Here is a 20,760-nt window from a genome sequence, read left to right as displayed (position 1 = left end):
CTCAATATGTCGCTTTCAGGCCAAGGGAGCTGGTGTTTGTCCACAGGCAGCTTTCTGGGTCAGGTGGCCAGCATGACTAAACCGCTTCTGGCACAACGGGACACCATGACAGAAGCCAGAGCGCATGGAAATGCCGTTTACCTTCCCACTGCAGCAGTACCTATTTATCTACTTGCACTGTTATGCTTTTGAACTGCTAAGTTAGCAGGAACTGGGACAGAGCAACGGGAGATCACCCCATCGCAGGGATTTGAACTGCCGACCTTTCCATCGGCAAGCCCAAGAAGCTCAGTAGTTTAGACCACAGCGCCACCTTCATCCCTTGTCAAACACTTGCTATTCCACCACATGCCTTGGCTCACGTCTTGGCCCTTGACCAACAGTGATAGTGGAGGCCACAGCTTCCCAGTCCCTGAAAGGCATGCTCTCCAGCCTGCATCTCAAACTAAGAGGTTTGTCTGCTGTTGCCTTGTGTGGTGAGTCACGAGAGTTATAGGCCCAGTAGTGAGAGTATCTTTTTTGTGGCTGCTCTCTATACTGTGGACTTGTTTTGTGGCCCCCTTGCCAAAAGCCTAGGCCCTTTGGTTCTTAACAAAGAGAATCCTTGTTTTGCCATCATTTTTTGTCAGTGTTATATGCCTGTTTTGGCCTAAGGGTACCATGATATCGCAGCTCATGTCAAGGAGTATTTTGATGTATGAACATCAGAAGAGCTGGCTGGATCAGGCCAGTGGTCAAGTTTCCTGTGCTGACAGTGGCTGACCAAATGCTTATGGGAACCCTGTATGCAGGACCCAAGCACAATAACATTCTCCCCCACCAGAGTTTCCAGCAACCACTATCCTGAATGTCCTGCTGTCTTGAACCCTGGCATACCTGGATGTAAGTCTTGCTGGTGTACACAGCCACAAGGGCCATGTTAGAGAGTAAAGGTAAAGGGATCCCTGACCATTAGGTCCAATCGTGACCGACTGGGGTTGCGGTGCTCATCTCGCTTTATTGGCCGAGGGAGCCGGCGTACAGCTTCCGGGTCATGTGGCCAGCATGACTAAGCCACTTCTGGAGAACCAGAGCAGCACATGAAAACGCCTTTTACTTTCCCGCTGGAGTGGTACCTATTTATCTACTTGCACTTTGACTTCGAACTGCTAGGTTGGCAGGAGCAGGGACCGAGCAATGGGAACTCACCCCATCGCGGGGATTCGAACTGCCGACCTTCTGACCGGCAAGTCCTAGTCAGTCCTAAAGGTAAAAAAAACAACAACAGTCCAGTACCACAAGCAAACAGTAAGGCCAGGTTCCTCACCTCTGCAGCAGACCCAGGGTCAGAAAAAGTCCCTAAGTCACAGTCCAGTGGCGTTTGTGAAGCAGCCAAGCTGTGGTCCATCCATGTCAAAAGCTAAGCAGAGTCTCTGCCTTGCTTCCCTTTTCTCCTTCCCATCTTGATGGACACATCTGGGTTTATTCCACTTGATGAGGCAGGTGATCCTCACCTGCTCTGAGCCTAATCCAACCGAGTGACCACAAACCTCCCAGAACTAACAAATCCCATGATCTTCACCTGGATCAGCTAGTAAATTTGGCCTGTTCTGTTGCCTGTCTCAGTCTCCTGGAGCGCACTGTTCCCAAAGCCTCAGAGCCTGCTGTGTCTGTCGAGATGGGAGGGGGCACCTCTGATTTCTGGCGACGTGTCCCCCTCCCCTGACTCCCGTGACCTGTCAGCTGCCCCCTCGCTGTCCTCTGAAGTCCTGCGAGAACCTCCTAAGTCCCCAACCACCCCTTCCCCATCTTCAGCTTGCCCTGGGGTGTTCCAGTCGTGGCTACATCTGTTTGCCCAGATTCCCCTCCCCTTCCTCAGTGTCCAACCAGTCCATGACAACTGCCTCCCAGCACATGGAATTAGTCGCCACTGATAGCCAGCAAACATTTTCTTGATGTATTAATGTTTTTGAGCCTCCATGAAGTGGGGAAGGATATATCAGTGAGCAGCAAATGAATAGTTAAAGCAAGTAAAACAAAACATCTGGCGGATTTGTGGCGACTGCTGTTGGGAAGAGGAAGAGAGCAAAGGATTTTGATTTGGTTTACAAAATGCCTTCAAGTTTTTAATAAGGGAATGCGATGGAGGAACAGGGAGCTATGGTGGCTCTGTTCTTCCTCCTAGGAACCTCATGTCACAACATGTATATATATTATATATCTGTTATTCACAAAAAGTAATTGCAACCGCAGAGCAGTGAGAATAAATGTTACCATATGAATGCAATTTTTCAACCTTCTGCCCAAACACATGACTGGTTCCTTCAAGTCCTAATGAAGATAAGTCAGAGGCATTTGCTAAATTAAAGTAAAAGGGAACCCCAGTCAAGCCCCCTGGAACTGAAAGCTTGCCCAGGCTCCATAGGAGTTGAACATGGAAAAAACCGAATCAATTTTCCTTTGCTGGTGGAAGGAAGAGTGCTATGTTTTTCCTACAAGAAGGACCACAGTTCAGGGGTGAAGCAAGCCCTTTGCACGTAGAAGGTCCCAGAACGTCAGTCAATTTTTTTTAAAAAAGGATCAGGTGGCAAGCATTAGGAAAGATCTCTGCTTCAGAGCTGCTGCCAGTCAGTGTAGACAATACTGAGATAGATGGAAAGAGAGAGCCTGATTAAGGCTTTCCTACGCCCTTGACCTGAAGATGCTCTGCAAAAATCCACCTCTTTCCTAGCAGCCTAGGCACCAGAAGATCCTTTCTGCTCTGCTCACAAGGGCTCGTGATAGACGTGTGTGAGCGGGGAGTCCGTGAGCTGGAAGGAGCGGCTCTGCGGAGAGGTAGCTGGCTGCGCCGGAGGGCGTTCGTCTCTCGGGCTCGGAGTCCGGTCGCCAAGAGGCTCCGCGTAGATGGTGCCGGTTTGGGCAGGTCCCTCCCACAAGCCAGCCTCGCCCGCTTTGCCCTCTGGCTTCTCTGCCAGCCGTTGAGCAGGCGAGTCGTATTGCGCCAGGGCCTCTGGGCAGACTGGCAAGACCAGGGGTCCTGCCTGGCTTTGGGGAGAGGAGATGACTTTGATGACGCAGACGTTCTTCCTGAATGCACCTCCTTCCGGCTCTGCAGGAGGAGACTGATCTAAGAAGGGGGTGGCATACTCTGGCTCGGGAGGCAAGGGCTCTGCGTACTCGTGGTGTTTTCCCGGCACATCGTAGTGATTCACCACCAGGGGGAGCGTGTAGCCTTCGTCCAGAGCCGGCTTGAATGTAGACGGGATGGACTGGGTACTGGGGCTGACTTGGACCACATCTGGCTCGGCGTATTCTGTAAAGGGGGAAAACAGAAATCCTGGTGAAATTATGGATTCAGCCCTCTGAGACACATCACCGAAAATCAGCCTATGTATGTATGTACGTACATCCATACAGTGATAGCTTGGTTCTTGAATAGCTTGGCTCCCGAACAAAACGCCGCAAACACAGAAGTAAGTGTTCCAGTTTGCGAACATTTCTTGGAAGCCAAGCGTCCGACGTGGCTTCCGTTTGAGTGCAGGAAGCTCCTGCAGCCAATCGGAAGCCGCGCCTTGGTTTTTGAATGGTTTTGGGAGTTGAATGGACTCCCGGAACAGGTTAAGTTTGAGAACCAAGGTAGCACTGTATTCATTCATTCATTTACAAATAATTGTATGCCACTAATTTATTTTATATATCAGAGTGGATCACTACAATTGCACATAAAAGCCATGTAATCAAAGCCATATTAAAGAAGTTGATTTTTTTTATTTTAAAAAAATCATGTCACTGTTGTGGAAAGATGTATTTTGAACTGCCTGTATCACCCTGATGGAATAAAATAGTTTTTCAACAGGCATATTTAAAAGTTGAATCGGAAAATGCCTGCTGAACTTCCATTGGCAGAGTATTCCACTAGAAACCTTATTTGTGTTTGACGTAATACCATCTCAGGGTGTCTCTTGTCTGCATTCTTGTATTGGTGCACAAAGCCCTATGCGGCTCGGAACCTGAAGGATTGTCTCACCCCTTATAGTCCCAGTTGATCACTGTGCTCTGCAGCTGAGGGCCTCATGAAGCTACCATCTTATCAGGATGTCCTTTGCACCCAAGATAGGAATTGGGCCTTTAGTGTTGCGGCACCAGCCCATTGGAATGCTCCCCCCTCCCTTTGAATATTAGACAGGTCCCACCTCTGTTGTCTTTTCCCACCTGCTGAAGACCTTCCTGTGTCGACAAGCTGCCTAAATGGAGATCTTCATCCTAGTTTGCATCTGTATCATCCCCCCACCCCCAAACATGGATTCTGCCAGGACATATTTCCTTGGTCCTACTCCTACAAGCACTGCTGACATCCTGCACTCACCCCTGAGAAATGTGCAGCAACAGGACTTGATCCAAGTGGCTTTGTATAGCAGGGACAAAGGGCTGGGCCATGGCAGGGCGCAAAGTGGAGATTCCCCCGAATTCCTCCCGCCTCCCTGCTTCCTTCCTTCCTGTGGGCCCTTTGCACGAATGGCACTGCCACCAGCTGCTCCAGAATGCAGATGTTTGCTGATGGCCTCATGCCCAGTTCTCTTCTCCCCCCCCCCTTATGCGTGCTAAGCATCATGGATGGAAATCAGGAGTCAATGGGCTAAGTGTTTGGTCCCATCTGTGTGGGGTGAATGGAGCGAATATGCTGAGCACAAGCTGGTAATAAGAGCTGTCCAAATTTGCCGGAGTTGTTTCTGCACAATGAGCTGCATTGGCTCAAAACTAATTTATGGGCACCCGAACCCGGTTCCTTAGAATTAACCCTGTGTTTTCTCCACCACAAAGGAACAAGACGGCCATTCAGAAAAGGCATTCTTTCTCCTCCCCACATCCCCAGTGTTTTGGGGGGAACGGAGGGCAGGGAAAGAAGAACAGGTGTCTGTAAGTTGTATTCGGGATGGTTTGCTCGTAAATATTGTTATGCTCTCCCTACTTCTCCTACCAGGAAGTGATTCCTGGGTGGGTAGGACTTACCTGGGTCTGTGGAAGCTAATAATAATAATAATAATAATAATAATAATAATAATAATAATAAATTTTATTTATATCCCACCCTCCCCAGCCGAAGCCGGGCTCAGGGCGGCTAACAATAATCAAATAATCAAACCATCAAATAATCACACATTCTAAAAATATTTCATTATAAAAATTAATTAAAATCAAATTAATGGCAACTGATTAAGCAAAATTCTGTGCAGGTTGCCAGAGGAGGGAGTCAGGCTGCGCCCTGACCAAAGGCCTGGTGGAACAACTCTGTCTTGCAGGCCCTGCGGAAAGATGTCAGGTCCCGCAGGGCCCTAGTCTCTTGTGACAGAGCGTTCCACCAGATTGGAGCCGCAGCCAAGAAGGCCCTGGCTCTAGTTGAGGCCAGCCTAACCTCTCTGAGGCCTGGGACCTTGAGGATGTTATTATTTGCAGACCGTAGGTTTCTCTGTGGGGCATACCAGGAGAGGCGGTCCCGTAGGTACGAGGGTCCTAGGCCGTATAGGGCTTTAAAGGTTAAAACCTTACGGCATTTCATATGGATTTACAGATTTGCAGGTTGAGTAGTGCTGGCACATGGCCCCTGGAAGGCTATGCAGAAGGGAATGTGGCCCTTGGGCATAAAAAGGTTCCCCAGCCCTTGCTATGGGCAACAGTGGAGCTTTCTCAAACCCAGAACAGACGCCACCTACCTGGAGACTGAGCCCTGCTGAGATCTACTGGTGTTCCAGACCTAGGGAATGAGGCGATTTCCGAGGTGGACAACTGCAGGCTCCCTCTGGGACACACCTGGCTGGCTTCTGATGTCGGGAAACCTAAAAGGGAATCCTGAGGTCAGCAGGAGTAACAAACGAGCAGCTTGAAGCCACTTTGCATGCTGCAATCAAACAGTCCATTTTTCATTTTGGAGAAGGAACTAAATGGGCAGACAGCTCAGCACCACCAGAAACACACAGATCCTGCATTGGGGCTTGGACTAGAGCAGGCATGGCCAAACTTGGCCCTCTAGCTTTTTTGGGACTACAACTCCCATCATCCCTAGCTAACAGGACCAGTGGTCAGGGGTGATGGGAATGGTAGTCTCCAAACATCTGGAGGGCCAAGTTTGGCCATGCCTGGACTAGAAGATCTCTACGGTCCCTCCCAGCTCTGTGATAAGAAATAAAAGAACGTTCCTTTCCAGATACAATTGAAGCAATTTTTAATAATAATGAGCAGGCTGCAAAAGGAAATGACATTCAGTTTTGGAAGTTAGCGAACAGAAGCTGATGGGAGACTGTTATTTGTCTGAATGGGGGTAGGCAACATGCATGCCCTGTAGATGTCGCTGGACTCCAACTCCCACTGGCGCCGACCCATATGTCCTATGGTCAGGGATGATGGGAGTTGTAGTCCAGCAACATCTGCAGGGCACCATTTCGGTTAACTCTGGTTGAGGAAATGCACATACAAGCCATCCTTTAGCATTTCACTCCTTGAGTGAAAATACACAGTGAAAAAGTAAAACCTCTCATTCTCCCCCAAAACTCAACAACAGAACAATTTAAAAGATGGAAAACGTCCTCATCCACCCAGCAGACCAGGCGGGAGCATAATAGCTATGAAAATCAGCAATTAAAAGAGCTGGAATGCCTTGTATTCACCTGGAGCAAAAATACAAATTAGTGAGTGTTGGGCAGGTTTCTCTGGGGAGGGCATTCTAGACGCAAGGTGCCGTGACTAAGATATTAGAATGATTTGTGGGTCACCTCAAAAAATGGGGGGGGGGGGAGCTATTTCAAAACAGGTGTGCAGAAACACACAATAATCTGTCTCCCTGCACCATACACACTTGTACTGGAAAAGCAGGGCGACCTGCTCACCAGTTCCCAAACGTGACTACTTGTGCTAGTTCTATGTATTGTTAGGCGCTTTACCTTTTATGAGGTTGCAGTCCTGATCTGCTGGTGTCTTTCTGCTGGGTAGAGAGAGGGAGAAAACTTATCAAGCAGGTTCAACCAGATTTTCCACCCCAACCCCAAGGTTCTGGATTTCCAGGAACACTCCCAATTCATGTACCTGCTCCTTCGGAGGTAGTGCTACCCAATTCAGGGCAGGCAACTGGAGCCAAGAACCACATATTCACAAAGCCTCTGTCTTCTCAGGATTCAGACTGAGCCTAATGGCCCTCTCAAGGCTGCTACAGACCTCTCAAGCCTAGAGATCTCTCCCGTCAGCATGGCCAGTGCTTAGGGATGATGGGAATTGTAGTGCAGCAGGAGGTTTCTGGAGGGAGTCAATTTGTGTGAAGTGAGAGGGAAACAGCCGCCTATCCCTAGTGCAACATAATCTCAGAAGGCACAATCTATTTGCAGACTGGATGGGAAGACTTCTTGTACGCATGTGCTCAACTTGTGTTTGTGGCTGTATGCGTATCGTATCGTGGAAGCAAACAGCTTTTCCCCAAGGAATCCTGAGAACCGTAGTTTATCTCTCACAGAGCCACAATCCACAGCACCCTTAATTAATGATGATGTTGATGATAATAATAATATTAATATTGTTTTTATTTATACCCCACCCATCTGCCTGGGCTTCCCCAGCCACTCTGGGCAGCTTCCCAAAAAATATTAAAATACAGTGGTCTGTTAAACATTAAAAGCTTCCCTAAACAGGGTTGCCTTCAAATGTCTTCTAAAAGTCTGGTAGTTGTTTCTCTCTTTGACATCTGGTGGGAGGGCGTTCCACAGGGCGGGTGCCACTACTGAGAAGGCCCTCTGCCTGGTTCCCTGTAACTTGGCTTCTAGCAGTGAGGGAACCGCCAGAAGGCTGGACCTCAGTGTCCAGGCAGGACAATGGGGTGGAGACGCTCCTTCAGGTATACTGGACGAAGGCCATTTAGGGCTTTAAAGGTCAGCACCAACACTTTGAATCGTGCTCGGAAACGTACTGGGAGCCAATGTAGATCTTTCAAGACCAGTGTTATGTGGTCTCGGCAGCCGCTCCCAGTCACCAGTCTAGCTGCCGCATTCTGGATTAGTTGTAGTTTCTGGGTCACCTTCAAAGGTAGCCCCACATAGAGTGCATTGCAGTAATCTAAGCAGTTACAGTTCCCAGTCTTCCTTGTGTATGTTTATTAAAGCCACGTGCCTTGAAAATATGGTGTGTATACAGCCCATTGTCAAGGGGAGATTGCAGGAAAGCTATAGCTCATGGACCTTGTGACTGTGACATCTCCCGCCCTTCCAGGATGGGATTGAAAGAGTCCCCACAAATTACAGGGCTGATTGGTGAGAAGTGGGAGGGGAGGCCGCTACTCACCTCTTCTTACGACAGAGGAAAACCAGCAGCAAGAGGGCCGAGGAGATGAGCACAAAGCCTCCAATCAGCAGCATCACCAGCAATGGGGGCCCTGGAGAGAAAGGAAGAGAAATACAGTCATACCTCAGGTTAAAGTTGCCTCAGGTTGAGCGTTTTTGGGTTGCACTCCGTGGCGACCCGGAAGTAACGGAACGCATTACTTCCGGGTTCCGTCACTCACGCATGCGCAGATGCTCAAAATGACATCACGCGCATGCACAGAAGCGGCGAATTGCGACCCGCACAGACGTGCGTTGCATTCTCTTCAGGATGCGAACGGGGCTCTGGAATGGATCCCGTTCGCATCCAGAGGTACCACTGTAGTTCAGTGCAGAAAAAAAGGGGAGAAATTGGCAACGTGAAGGAAGTGTACAAAATCAGGCAAGGTGTGAAGAAAGTGGAGACACAGAGAAGGCTTTCTCCCTCTATCATAATACCAGAATGTGGGGTCACCCAAATATGCTGAACATTGAGAGATTCAGCACAGAAAAAAAAAGCCCTTAGAAGCATGGAATCGGAAGGGACCCGAGGGTCATCTAGTTCAACCCCCTGCAATGCAGGAATCTCAGCTAAAGCAACTCTGACAGATGGCCATCCAAATTCTGCTTTAAAATCTCAAATGAAAGTGTCCACCACCTTCTGAGGGAGACCGTTCCAGTGTTGAACAGCTCTTAATTTCAGAATAATTCTTTCGAATGTTTAGTCGGAATCTCCTTTCCTGCAATTTGAATTCACTGGTTTGGGTCCTAACCTCTGGAGCAGCAGAAAACAAGCTTGCTACACCATCCATGGAACAGCCCTTCAGCTATAACCCATCATTTCTGCCTCTGCTCCAACAGCTAGGCCAAGCCACTCCTTGCTGCCAGTGAGCACTTACCTGTTTTTTCTGAATTGATCACTATTCCTGGGATTCGGGTGAAAACGGCTGGGCTGCTGGTCAGGAGAGGGGAATCCTTGGGGCCACTGCGAACTGGAAAGGGGTAGAGCTTCAGGGGACGTACTTAACGCACCACACTTCAGGTGCTGTCTCCAAACTCTTACTCCAAAAGGGTCCAAACACAGCCCACTGTCAACCTCCGGCTGCAACATGGGTTATAGGGGGCAGGTTGCTTTTCTCACATCAAGGCATTTCTCCATCTGGCCTAGTATTGTCAAGCTCTCCAAGGTCTTAGGCAGAGAAGAGTTTTTCCCAGCAGCTGCTCAACGGATGCTCGACAATATGGGCAAACCTCAGCCTGCCCCTGCTGTCTACCTTTTAGAATAGGGCTACCAGACGTCCCCGTTTCCCGGGGACAGCCCCCAGATTTGCAGATCTGTCCCTGGACAAATTCTGTCCCCAGATTTCCTAGGACCCTCATACCTACAGGACCGCTCCTCCCAATAGGCCCATGGAGGACCTTAAGGTCCATAAATAGCAACACCCTAGTGGTCCAGGGCCCTAAGGAAGTTAGATTAGCTTCAACCAGAGCCAGGGCCTTCTCAACACTGACTCCGTCCTGGTGGAACGCTCTGCCTCATGAGACCAGGGCCCTGCAGGATCTGATTTCTTTTCGCAGAGCCTGTAAGACAGAATTGTTCCGCCTGGCCTTTGGCTTGGAGCCAATTTGATTCCCTCCCCCTCTTTCTTTTTCCTTTCTCCTCCTGTGATGAGGCTGCATTTTAATGTTTCAATATTTTAATGTTGTATTTTAATCTTGTTTTTAAGTTGTATTCATTCAACTTGTTTTTATTATTGCTTGTTAGCCACCCTGAGCCTGGTCTTGGCTGGGGAGGGCGGGGTATTATTATTAATAATAATAATAATAATAATAATAATTTATTATATGTCCCCAGGAAATGTGGCAGCGGCAATCTCAGCAGCCTGGAGCCAGGCTTCATTGAAAAAAAATCTGGTAACCATATCCTAGAACCAGTTCAGAGGGTGGCACAGACTTGTCACATTCCTCCTTCTCAGTCTCTGCATTGCCTTTCTAGGCCTCACCAGGGACAAACCTTGAACTAGCAGGCTCTGGCTGTCATTGGCTCTGCCTCTTCCTGCCAGTAGCTCTGGCCTCACCTCCATGCCTTGCCGGTGCCACTGCTACCAGGGGCTGCCTGGTTGGCCTTGACTTGTGACGGCCTTATACAATGTATAAAATATTACAAACCCCATTAAAAGCCACAAATAAATGAATCGTCTTTCCAAGAACCAAACATACAGCCGGCCCCACCCCTCCTTACTTCCGCCGTCGCTATAGGGGTGCTGGGACTTCAGGCGAGCCACTTGGCACCCCAGAAGCGCCACTTTCAGAGCCACCCTCTGGTTCCAGCTGTGGGGCACGATGCGCAGGTAGCGGGCCAGGATTGGGGGGATGAAGGCGTTGGAGACTTCTTCGTGGCTGTTTTTATTTCCTTCGAAGACCTGGGATGGGTTAGAGAGGGTGAAATGGAGGGTCAACTGTGGGGACCTTTCCAAAGCGAGCTTTTGCTACCCGTTTTCCACCCTGGCCTAAACCATTAACCGATGCTAATCCCTCCGCACCTTCTCCTCATGACCACCATTGGATTTGTAGGCCTTCCAGTTCTTTCCATCCCTGCTGGAGAGGACTTGGTAGGACTTGACATAGTAGTCGTGCTTGTGAGACGACCCCTTAGTTATGATTCCTGGAACAGAGATGGGTTAAACTAGTACCTCACATACAACAACGGTGCTAATGTGTGAAATAGGCTCCTGTCATGCCACCGTTGTGTCAGCTGCGGAGCTGCAATTCCCAGAGTTCCCTGGGAAGAGGGAACGGTTGTTAAAAACACTGAGAACTGCAGCTGTGCGAGGGGAAAAGAAACCTCCTAACATCTCCCAGCTCCCTTAAAAAAACTACACTTCTTGTGAATCGCCCTGAGATCTTAGGATGAAATAAAATAAACACACTTCCCAGGATTCTACAGGGGAAGCCATACCTGTTTAAAGTGGTATGATCCTGCTTTAAAAGTGTGGTACAGACGGAGTCTATGTTTGCTCCATAGTTTAAACTATGCCTTTCCTGAATCCTCTCACATTCAGCTTTATCAGATGGCCCCAAGTTCTGATATTGTGAGAGACTTGCAATATAGAACAACAGCAGCCACCGAGTTCCTCCTCTGTGGACCACTGGGACCTGATTCTTGAAGCTTTTTGAGACCAATCAGCTTGTATGTTTAACCCTGTCCCCTTGCTTTGCCAAACACCAGCCGGAGAGGCAATCAGATAAGCCCCATTTCCATTCATGCGTTCCCTTCCTGCATTCCGCTCGGCGTCACAATGGCTCTCTTCTTCCTCACGCCAATTAACAGGCTAACGTTCTGGGTTTGCCACAGCAGAAAGGGCCCAGCTTGTCCTCAGGCCTTACCAAACAATAAAGAATGACTCTGAAATGACATAATATGAAATTTGTTCTGTGCAGTGGTGGCCTGGGCCATATCCCTGAGGTAACGAGGGGCAGTGAAGGAAGGAATGGGGGAAAGAAGCAGAAGAAGGCAAGAGGAAGGCCTCATCTGCACTGTGCATTTAAAGCAGGATCGTACCACTTTAAACAGTCATGGCTCCCCACTGCTGACAGCCAGGGGCTTATTGGACTGGATGCAATAAGTAAGAAGGCAGACTGAAGTTGGGAGGGCAACACCCCTTTCCCCCAATGGACCAGTTCCCCTAATGGACCAGTTCCCATCCCACCAGTGATGGGAAGGATATCTGCTTAGGACTCTGGAAAGCTGCTGCCAGTCAGAGCATACTGGACAAGAGTCATTATGTCTCTCCCTCCACTCCGCCTGTGGAAACAAACAAACAAAAAGATGCAGATACTTACTGACCTGTGATGTTCCTCTTTCCACCCAAGTCTATTTCCAACCACTCATCTGCAGAGCTCTGAAGTGCTGCCCAGGAAGTGCCGTCGGCACTGAAAGAGGCGTGCTCTGCTATCCAGGCCTTGTTCTCCCCCATGACGTTCTGTTCGTGCCAGTAGGATGAAGCGTTGAAGCCAGATACTTCCAGGAAACTGGAGCAGGCTGCGGAAGGAAGGAAAGGGTGGCTTTTGGCTGAACGCTAAGAAAAAACATGTTTCCAGTAACAGAAGTTCAGCAACGGGACCAATTAACTACAGAGGCAGAGCTGGACGTATCTCTCAGTTTCGTTTCTCTTTAAGTGTCTTGGTTTTGCAATCTTAAATTGGATTCTCCACATTTTTGCAGCAATTTGTGGTTGTTGTTTTTAAGGTTGAAGATTCATCAGCATTATAGCGGGAACAGAAATCCCTCTAAACAAATACACCAACAAATTAGTACGAGTGACATACCTTTGTGAAAGATGAGACGTTTTTCAGATAAAGATCCCCTATTCAAAAGGAAACAGAAAGATGGATAAGATTAAGGATCTTGAGACTCAGGTTGCTTCCAGATGACCTCTTTATTGAGCATTCACCGTTATTTGTTTGCAGGGAGATTAGAAAATGTTGGATATTTAATGAACATCCGCTCTGATTTGTCCCCTCACCTTTTTGAGTAAAGTCCATTGGCAAAGGTTGACTTGTAGAGAGTGATACCCTTCTCTCGAGACACAGTGACATGTCCTCCTTGCTCATCTAAGATTACGCCGGCATGGACAGCAGCTTTGCAAAGAACAGATGTCTGCAGGGAATATACATTATGAGACAGTGAAAGGAAGAAGATGGTTGTGACAAATCCTCAGGCAGCAGAAATCCAGCGGGAAGACACCGCGGGAATGGAGAACATTATTTTATGCATTTAAAAAAAAACACACCCACCCCTCTAAGTGGTTTACAAAGTAGAATTGAAAATATTCCTTAAAAATACAAAAAACAAACAATTCAAAAAAATGTAAATAAGCAATCTTAAAACCATTCTACATAATACTAAAATTACATTCTGAGCTTAACTGCTGATCTCCCCATACACCAGATGTGTTGCAGGGATAACATTACTAAAATGGTTGTATCAGCATTGAAGTTATATTTATTGTTCACTGCCTTGGTATCTTTGAAGAAAATCAGTTTCTAAATATCTTAATAAAGAGAAATAAATAGAGGCAAAAAAAGGAAATTGGGAAATAGATGTGTGTTTTGTCCATGTGAAGAACCATCTGTAAAGAATGTCACATTTCTTTTTAAATAACTATTTAAACCCTTCACTGATATCACATTTTGGAACATTTTAATCAATGCGACTCCTGTCTTTATCACACAATATCCTGTTTGAGGCTGGGGACTAGCAGGGTTTGTTGGTTAGGGGTCTCAGCAATAGTTGAGGCTCGGCTGCAGAAGGTCAGGACAATGGTCAGCTCATTGTGGGGCTGGTCAGCAGAGACCTTGGGGGTATTGCTCTGGCCACCATCAGTGGCCAACTGTGAGCTTAAAGGTGGACATTTCAAGCCTCACTCGTTCTGAGGGATACTTGAACCTTTCAAAAACAGCGCAGTGTTGTCTGCAGCCCCGCAGGAAAACATATTCAGTCAGGGACTTTCCACTGTAACAATTTCAAAGCAGGGTAGCTATGTTTGCCTGTTGCAGCCAAAAATAACCTCTGAAGAGTCTTCTGGCTAATTAAAAACCAACAACTACAAATTTGTTATGGCATAAGCTTTAGTGGATTATTTCATGCCCCTTCAGATGTTATGGACTACAGCTCCCATCAGCCTCAGTTATCCTGGCCAAGGGTCAGGAATGATGGGTGTTGTAATCCAAAACACCTATGCCTTTCTGAAAGCACGACTGGTGCTGCAGGACTCACATCCCGGTAGCCTTGGTTCGTGTTGCCCCAGATGTCTCCTGTTACTCCTTTGCAGCCTGCAGGGCAGTAAACTCTGCAAGAAAATAAAATACAACATAGTGTTGGGTCCTTCTCTTTATGTGGGAGCAGCTCTGTATAGCTAGCCAGTTTTCATATATCCTCAGGTGGCATATGCATGCTTTAGGGTTCCATTTCTACCATGCTATAACTACTCTGTGTTCTTGGGGCTCAAGGAAGAAGAAGATGAAGAATTTGGATTTGATATCCCGCCTTTCACTCCCTTTAAGGAGTCTCAAAGCGGCTAACATTCTCCTTTCCCTTCCTCCCCCACAACAAACACTCTGTGAGGTGAGTGGGGCTGAGAGACTTCAGAGAAGTGTGACTGGCCCAAGGTCACCCAGCAGCTGCATGTGGAGGAGCGGAAACTCGAACCCGGTTCCCCAGATTACGAGTCTACCGCTCTTAACCACCACACCACGCTGGCTCTCAAGGACACTAAGAAAGACTCAGTCCTAGTTGAACACAGATTCAAATCCCTACATTAGGGTAGCAGCACAGAGGGAAGCAGCCCCACAAACCTGCTTAGAGGGCAGGTTTATGCTGGCCTTGAGTTGTTGTAATTTTTTACCCTACGGTCCCAAGGCGGCTTATAACAATTAAAACACAGCATTAATATTAAAACACAATGTTACACTGTATAAAAAAAACTTAAAAACTTAAAATCACAAGGATTGGTGGGTCCTAAATCTCAAGCGTCAGAAGTCAGGGTAAAGAGCGGTACCTTCAGCATTTTCTGAAAGCTGTATAATGAAGGTGCCAGAGGGACCTCTGTGGGAAGGGAGCTCCACAACTTGGGAGCTGCTAGAGAGAAGGCTCTCTCCTGAGCCACCAGCCGTGGAGCTTCTGAGGGTGGAGGAACACCCCTGGGTGATCTTAGCATCCAAGAGAGTCTGTGGGGAAGGAGGCGGTCTTTCAGGTATTGGGGGGCCTTTAGGGCTGTAAGAAGAATCCCATCTATGCTTGGAGTCTCACGTAAGGGAATACTCACCTGATTTGTTCCTTCTCATAATGGATTCCCTTCTGCAAACAGGAGATCAGATCTAAAAGAGGAGAGAGCTCCGTTGGGTAAGAGAACTTAGGGCCTGGCTGACTGCAATCACAGTGACTCTGACGCTCTGACACCTTGATCTGGATACAGTGGGTTTTCTTCAAATAAGTCCTACTCAGAGCAGACCCATTGAAATTAATGAACCCAAGTCAGTCATGTCCATTAACTCCAATGGGCCTATTCTGAGTAGGGTTACAATCCAATGGCACCATCAGAGCAGGACATTAGGACAGAAGTCTAGGACCAGCAGAATAGGCAGCAGGGTAGACTTACCACATTTTAAAATAAGTGATGAAATTCACACTTCCAGCTAAAGTGTGTGTGTGGTCTGGAATGGGGTGGGGTGGGAGAGTAAAACCATAAAGTCTAAAGGGTCTAAAACAGGTTTCCTCAGCCTGGTGCCCACCAAATGTTTTGGACTCCGGTTCCCATCAGCTTTACTCAGCATGGCCTATGGTCAAGGATGATGAGAACTGTAGTCCACCAACATCTGGATTGCACCAGGCTAGGGAAGACTAACCTAAAATTACCTAAATGAACCACTGTCTGGATCCAAATGTAGTCTGGGCTTATAGAAATCAATTCAGCTCTGCAGAACTCACTTTTTCCTCTGTATGTGAGGAAAACAGGCAAATCTGTCGTGCGGCACAAAATTTCAGGCAATAGAGACATAATCAGTTCTACTAGTTCAAAACGAATTCCAGTAGGGACAAATGTAAGCTTCTGCACTTAGGCAGGAATATAAGATGGGGGCATCTGGCTTGCAAGTAGTACACGCAAGTAGTAGCTCTAGGGCAGGGGTGTCGAACTCAAATTCATCGGGGGCCGCATCAGCAGTTTGGTCACCCTCAAAGGGCCAGTTGTATCTGTAGGACTTACAGTACAGGAGAGAAGGGTTCAGGCAGCCGTTGGATCTGTCACATCACAGGATGGCATACGCTCAATATAAAAACAAGTGGAGGTTTCCTGAATGCATGTAAAGTGGAGGTTTCCTGTGTAGAACGGCCGGCGCCACTAGAGGGCAGACGTTCTCTGGCTTGTAGGCTGCCGCGCATGCGCTGAAGAGGCGGCTTTCTTGTGTCAAAAAAAAAAAGCGAGAATAAAAGGTGAAGGCTGGCAGCCGCTGACGGCTACACGGGCCACATGACGAGGTCTGGCGGGCCGGATTCGGCCCGCGGGCCTTGTGTTTGACACCCGTGCTCTAGGGGGGCTTAGCGGACCACTAGCTTAACATGAATTGGATATGTTTAGCCTGGAGAAGAGGAGAGTGAAAGGAGATACAATAGCCATCTTCAGATATCTAAAAGGCTGTCACATAGAAGATGGAGCATGCTTGTTTTCCCCTACTCTAGAGGGTAGGACTCGAACCAATGGCTTCGTGTTATAAGAAAGGAGATTCCAACTAAACACCAGGAAGAACTTTCGGAGAGTAAGAGCTGTTCAACAGTGGGACGGTCTCCCTTGGGAGGTTGTGGGCTCTTCTTCCTTGGAGGTTTTTAAGCAGAGGTTGGATGGCCATCTGTCATGGATGCTTTAGCTGAGATTCCTGTATTGCAGGGGGTTGGACTAGATAACCCTTGGGGTTCCTTCTAACTTGACAGTTCTATCACTATGACTCTATCTTCTGGAGAGTGTCATGAATTGGCTACCCCTGCATTAGGAGATTCAACAGCACAAGCTCTATGGGGATGAGGAGCTGCACACCTATGAACCATGTTCTAGGAATCTGTTCCTGAGAGAAGAGAACTGCTTGGGCAAGAGCATCTGATTGACAGTGCTATGCTCCTAGCAGGTCAGAAACAAATGTCAAGAGTGCAGTCTGTTCCAAGATGGACACAATGGGAGTTGTTTCCCCCATTTCTCGTAAGAGAAAGAATACCAAGCTGTCTAATGTCCAAAGTTTCTCATCAACCCTGAGAAACTCATATCCTCTTATGATCCCTCTCAAAAAATCTCAAAGGGATGATGGGGTGGCGGTGGATGGTGACTCACAAATGTTTGTGGTGTGGAAGACCCAATGACTGGCTGCTTGTGTGGGGCCTTCAAAGGCAAAGGCCAGCTGCAGATGTTTCCCATTGGCATTCTGCCTGCCAGTGTCAAAACACAAGGCATGATTCTCATGCATGTAATGGCTCATTTACACTGCTTTGGGGAAGGGCTGTGCCTTTGTAGGTTCAACCCCTGCCTGGCATCTTCAGATAGGACTGGGAATGTCCAGGCTTGGAGCTCTGGAGAGCTATTGCCAGTCAGTGTGTAGACAATACTGAGCTACATGGACCAATGGTGTGACTCGCTCTGAGACGACATCCTGTGTTTCTCATCCTTTGGGAAAGGGCCACAGCTCAGTGGTAGAGCATCTACTTTGCATGCAGAAGACCCCAGGTTGAATCCCAGGTATCTCCAGGAAGGACTCCAGGGTTTCCTTTGCTTGAAGCCCCTGAGAGCCATTGCTAGTGTAGATAGTACAGACTGAGCAAGATGCACCCATGTTCTGACTTGCTGTAAGGCAACTTCCTAGGTTCCTGCGTCCCATCAGCAGGTCCTTCAACTGGCAAGGGAGGAGAAACGGGTAACTAAAGTGATCAGGGGTCTGGAGCACTTTCCCTACAAGGAACAGTTTCACTGTATGAACAGCCACAAATACTTTAAAAAAATAAAATAAAAATATAATTATTTTTAATTAGAAAGGCATTCATCAAAGGGCAAGAGTGACATATGGATGAGTTCACTGAGATGCCGTGGTGGAAGTGGAGAGTGTCCACTGGCAGAAGGCTGAAGAGGCAAAACTTTTCCCAGCTACCTCAAACTTTGCACCAACTGCACGGTGCGTATCTCTCTTACCTGATTGGTTGCCACTGGCATAAGAAAGGAGGAAGCCACGTCCCGAGCGATGTGTTGTTGTGTTGAACAAGATGGTCACTGGGGTGGAGTCCATCACCAGGACTGTGCGTGGAGGATTTGAATTGCTACAATATGGGCCTGGAGAGAGAGAGAGAGAGAGAGAGAGAGAGAGAGAGAGAGAGAACAAGAACAAGTTACACTCATGAATCATTACATCAAGAAACACACTGGTTATCCAGTCCAGCCTTAAGCAATCATCTTCAACAACGGATCAACAGAGAGCTCAGATTGCTCCTTGATGTCTAACTTTTCTACCTTCAGTTTTTTAATGCAATCAAAAAGATGATTCCCATACTTTTTATAAAAATATTTTTATTGATTTTCCATATTTATGATAAATACTATGAAACAACATTAAAAAAACAAACCCACAGTGTCATTGTCTTATTCCTGAAGTTAGCTTAGCAGGTCTCTCCCCAGATTGCCATGAGTCAAAGGCAGGTTCTGAACACTGTCCTCATGTTGTATGAAATCAAGGAATGATTACCAAGTATTGAAGATATTAAAGGGATTTGAATTCTCATTGGCTGTTCATATCTGGCATGCCAGTTTTTCAGCCAATGCTATTGACCAGATCCTCATGTACCACAATTCAATGTTCAGACTATCAGCTGTGTACTGGTTCCAGGCTATCTCCATGCACACTGCAACTAAATGAATGGTCAAAAGTTCCTTGTGGTGGACCTGCAAAGCCTAGACGCTTCCCTTACTAACCTTCTTACAAAGGCAGCAAGACTTATTATTGCCAGAGTGAAACACTGGACTATTTTGAAGAACAGTACAGTGGTACCTTGGTCCCCAAATGCCGAAAACCTGGAAGTTAAGTGTTCCGGTTATTAAACGTTTTTCGGAAGCCGAATGTCCAATGTGGCTGTTGGTTATTGTTCCTGGGGCGCCTGCACCAATCAGAAGCTGCGCCTTGGTTTTTGAACATTTCGGAAGTCAAACGGACTTCCGGAATGGATTAAGTTTGGCGCTTTTGTTTTTGCTATTTATTTTGCATTTTTGTTTTTGAGGCTTTTTCGGTTAATTTGTTTTTGTGACTGTGTGGAACCCAGTTCAGATACTGATTGATTGTGTGACTGCAGAAATGGATAAAAGCCTCCCATTCAAACAATGACTATCATCAGTGCATGTAAGAAAAAAAATTACTTTATATTTTTATCATCTACAATACTGTCTTATTTATTTTATAGTACAGTACATTGATTATTGCTTTCATTTTATGGATCAATGGTCCCATTATATAGTAAAAGTCATGTTAAATTGCTGTTTTAGGGGTTGTTTTTAAAAGTCTGGAGCGGATTCATCTGTTTTGCATTACTTTCTATGGGAAAGCGTGCCTTGGTTTTAGAACGGTTTTGGTTTTGGAACGGACTTCCAGAACGGATTAAGTTTGAGAACCAAGGTACCACTGTAATATCAAGAATGGACATTGGCTATAATGAAGGGGGAGGAAACCATATCAAGCAAATGCATATCATAATAAACCACAAGAAAGACAACTTTTTTGGGGGGGAAATACCACTTTACAAAAAGAGGTATTGCTTTATTGATTAAACCAGGTGAAGGGAACCTTTGGCCCTCCAGATGTTGCTGACCAGCAATTCTTATCAGCCTCAGCAAGCATAGCCAATGGCTCTGTTGAAATCCTGAAACTTTTTCTACAGTACTGCCAATGTTCCAGTTTCTTCTTCCCTCCTTTGTTACGCAAAGTGCAAAAGTGCTGCTCCAGATGGCAATAATCCAAGCTTCAGTTGGGTAAGCCTCGTAGATCGACTAATAAAGCGGAATGATGGATGGTCCAGTATAAATCCACCACTAAATGCACTATAACAGAATTGTTGACATGTTACAGAATATGCAAAAGCAAAACCAACCCTCCACCAATCTGGACAGGACCCGGGCTGATGAAAGTTGGAGTCCAGCAACATCTGGAGGACCACAATTTCCGCATCCACAGAGGACAAAACCCTCTCTTTCTGTTTCCTGCGGCTGGGGACAGGTAAATCTGGCAATTTCAGTTCTTCTCTGTTTCTCAGTTTTCCACATTTCCCCATCAGTTTGCAATTTTATTATTATTTTTAGGTTGTCATGAAAATTCACCAGCCAATTTCTCCAGATATTTTCGTAGGCTGTTTTGCCTAATATGTGCATTTTGTAAGCACATTTCTCTAACACAACACACCTTTGCATGTTATTTTCACTGACGTATGCATTTTAATGCACACTTTACTCCAGTGTATGCATTACTGTGCACCTTACTTGGCCTTGCAACATCCTTCAAATTTAGAAGGATGCCTGTCTTTCGGTTCATGTACTGCTTCAGGAAGTGTGAATCTGGGAAGCTCACCTTTAAATGCAAACGAATCCCCATCCCCCCCCCCCAGCCATACATGCAACCCAAATGTCTGATGCCCAACAAATGAAGAGAGATTTAGCTACCAGCTACGGCCACCAAATTCCCCCCTTTTCTCTTTCGGCTCCAAACAACTCAGAAAGCAAATCCCCTCGTGCTCTCAGCCATGTAATCCAAATTAATTTGCAATCTCCCTCTCCCCATTAAGACCCCGGATTAACAAACTACCAGCACTTTGTAGGAAGGGTCTGATCAATAAGTCCCTGTTTTATAACAGGCAGATTTACACGGCAGAGCC

The 20,760-nt window shown here is 47.0% G+C and overlaps 1 protein-coding gene across 2 annotated transcripts in view; it reads right to left on the bottom strand.

Annotated features, from left to right (window-relative positions):
* Positions 1-2,072: 2,072 nt before the first annotated feature.
* Positions 2,073-20,760, bottom strand: part of LOC309345675 (discoidin, CUB and LCCL domain-containing protein 1-like) — a 42,136-nt gene continuing 23,448 nt past the window's right edge. Inside the window, exons 3-15 of one of the 2 annotated variants that reach the window (XM_081868949.1) lie at positions 18,044-18,181; positions 15,143-15,194; positions 14,095-14,167; positions 12,842-12,975; positions 12,645-12,682; positions 12,163-12,357; positions 10,859-10,980; positions 10,558-10,738; positions 9,215-9,307; positions 8,299-8,389; positions 6,915-6,955; positions 5,691-5,813; positions 2,073-3,292 (exon numbers count right to left, since the gene is read on the bottom strand). In XM_081868949.1, coding sequence (XP_081725075.1) covers positions 2,745-3,292; positions 5,691-5,813; positions 6,915-6,955; positions 8,299-8,389; positions 9,215-9,307; positions 10,558-10,738; positions 10,859-10,980; positions 12,163-12,357; positions 12,645-12,682; positions 12,842-12,975; positions 14,095-14,167; positions 15,143-15,194; positions 18,044-18,181 — 1,829 coding nt within the window. In that variant the 3' untranslated portion in view covers positions 2,073-2,744. The remainder of the gene's footprint in view (positions 3,293-5,690; positions 5,814-6,914; positions 6,956-8,298; positions 8,390-9,214; positions 9,308-10,557; positions 10,739-10,858; positions 10,981-12,162; positions 12,358-12,644; positions 12,683-12,841; positions 12,976-14,094; positions 14,168-15,142; positions 15,195-18,043; positions 18,182-20,760) is intronic. The other variant, XM_081868950.1, reaches the window with a different exon arrangement.

Source organism: Podarcis erhardii (genome assembly GCF_964252035.2).
Source record: "Podarcis erhardii genome assembly, chromosome: 7".
In the NCBI taxonomy this organism is placed as follows: Eukaryota; Metazoa; Chordata; class Lepidosauria; order Squamata; family Lacertidae; genus Podarcis; species Podarcis erhardii.
The sequence above is the reverse complement of the archived record's forward strand: the minus strand, read 5'-3'. Positions and strand labels throughout refer to the sequence as shown.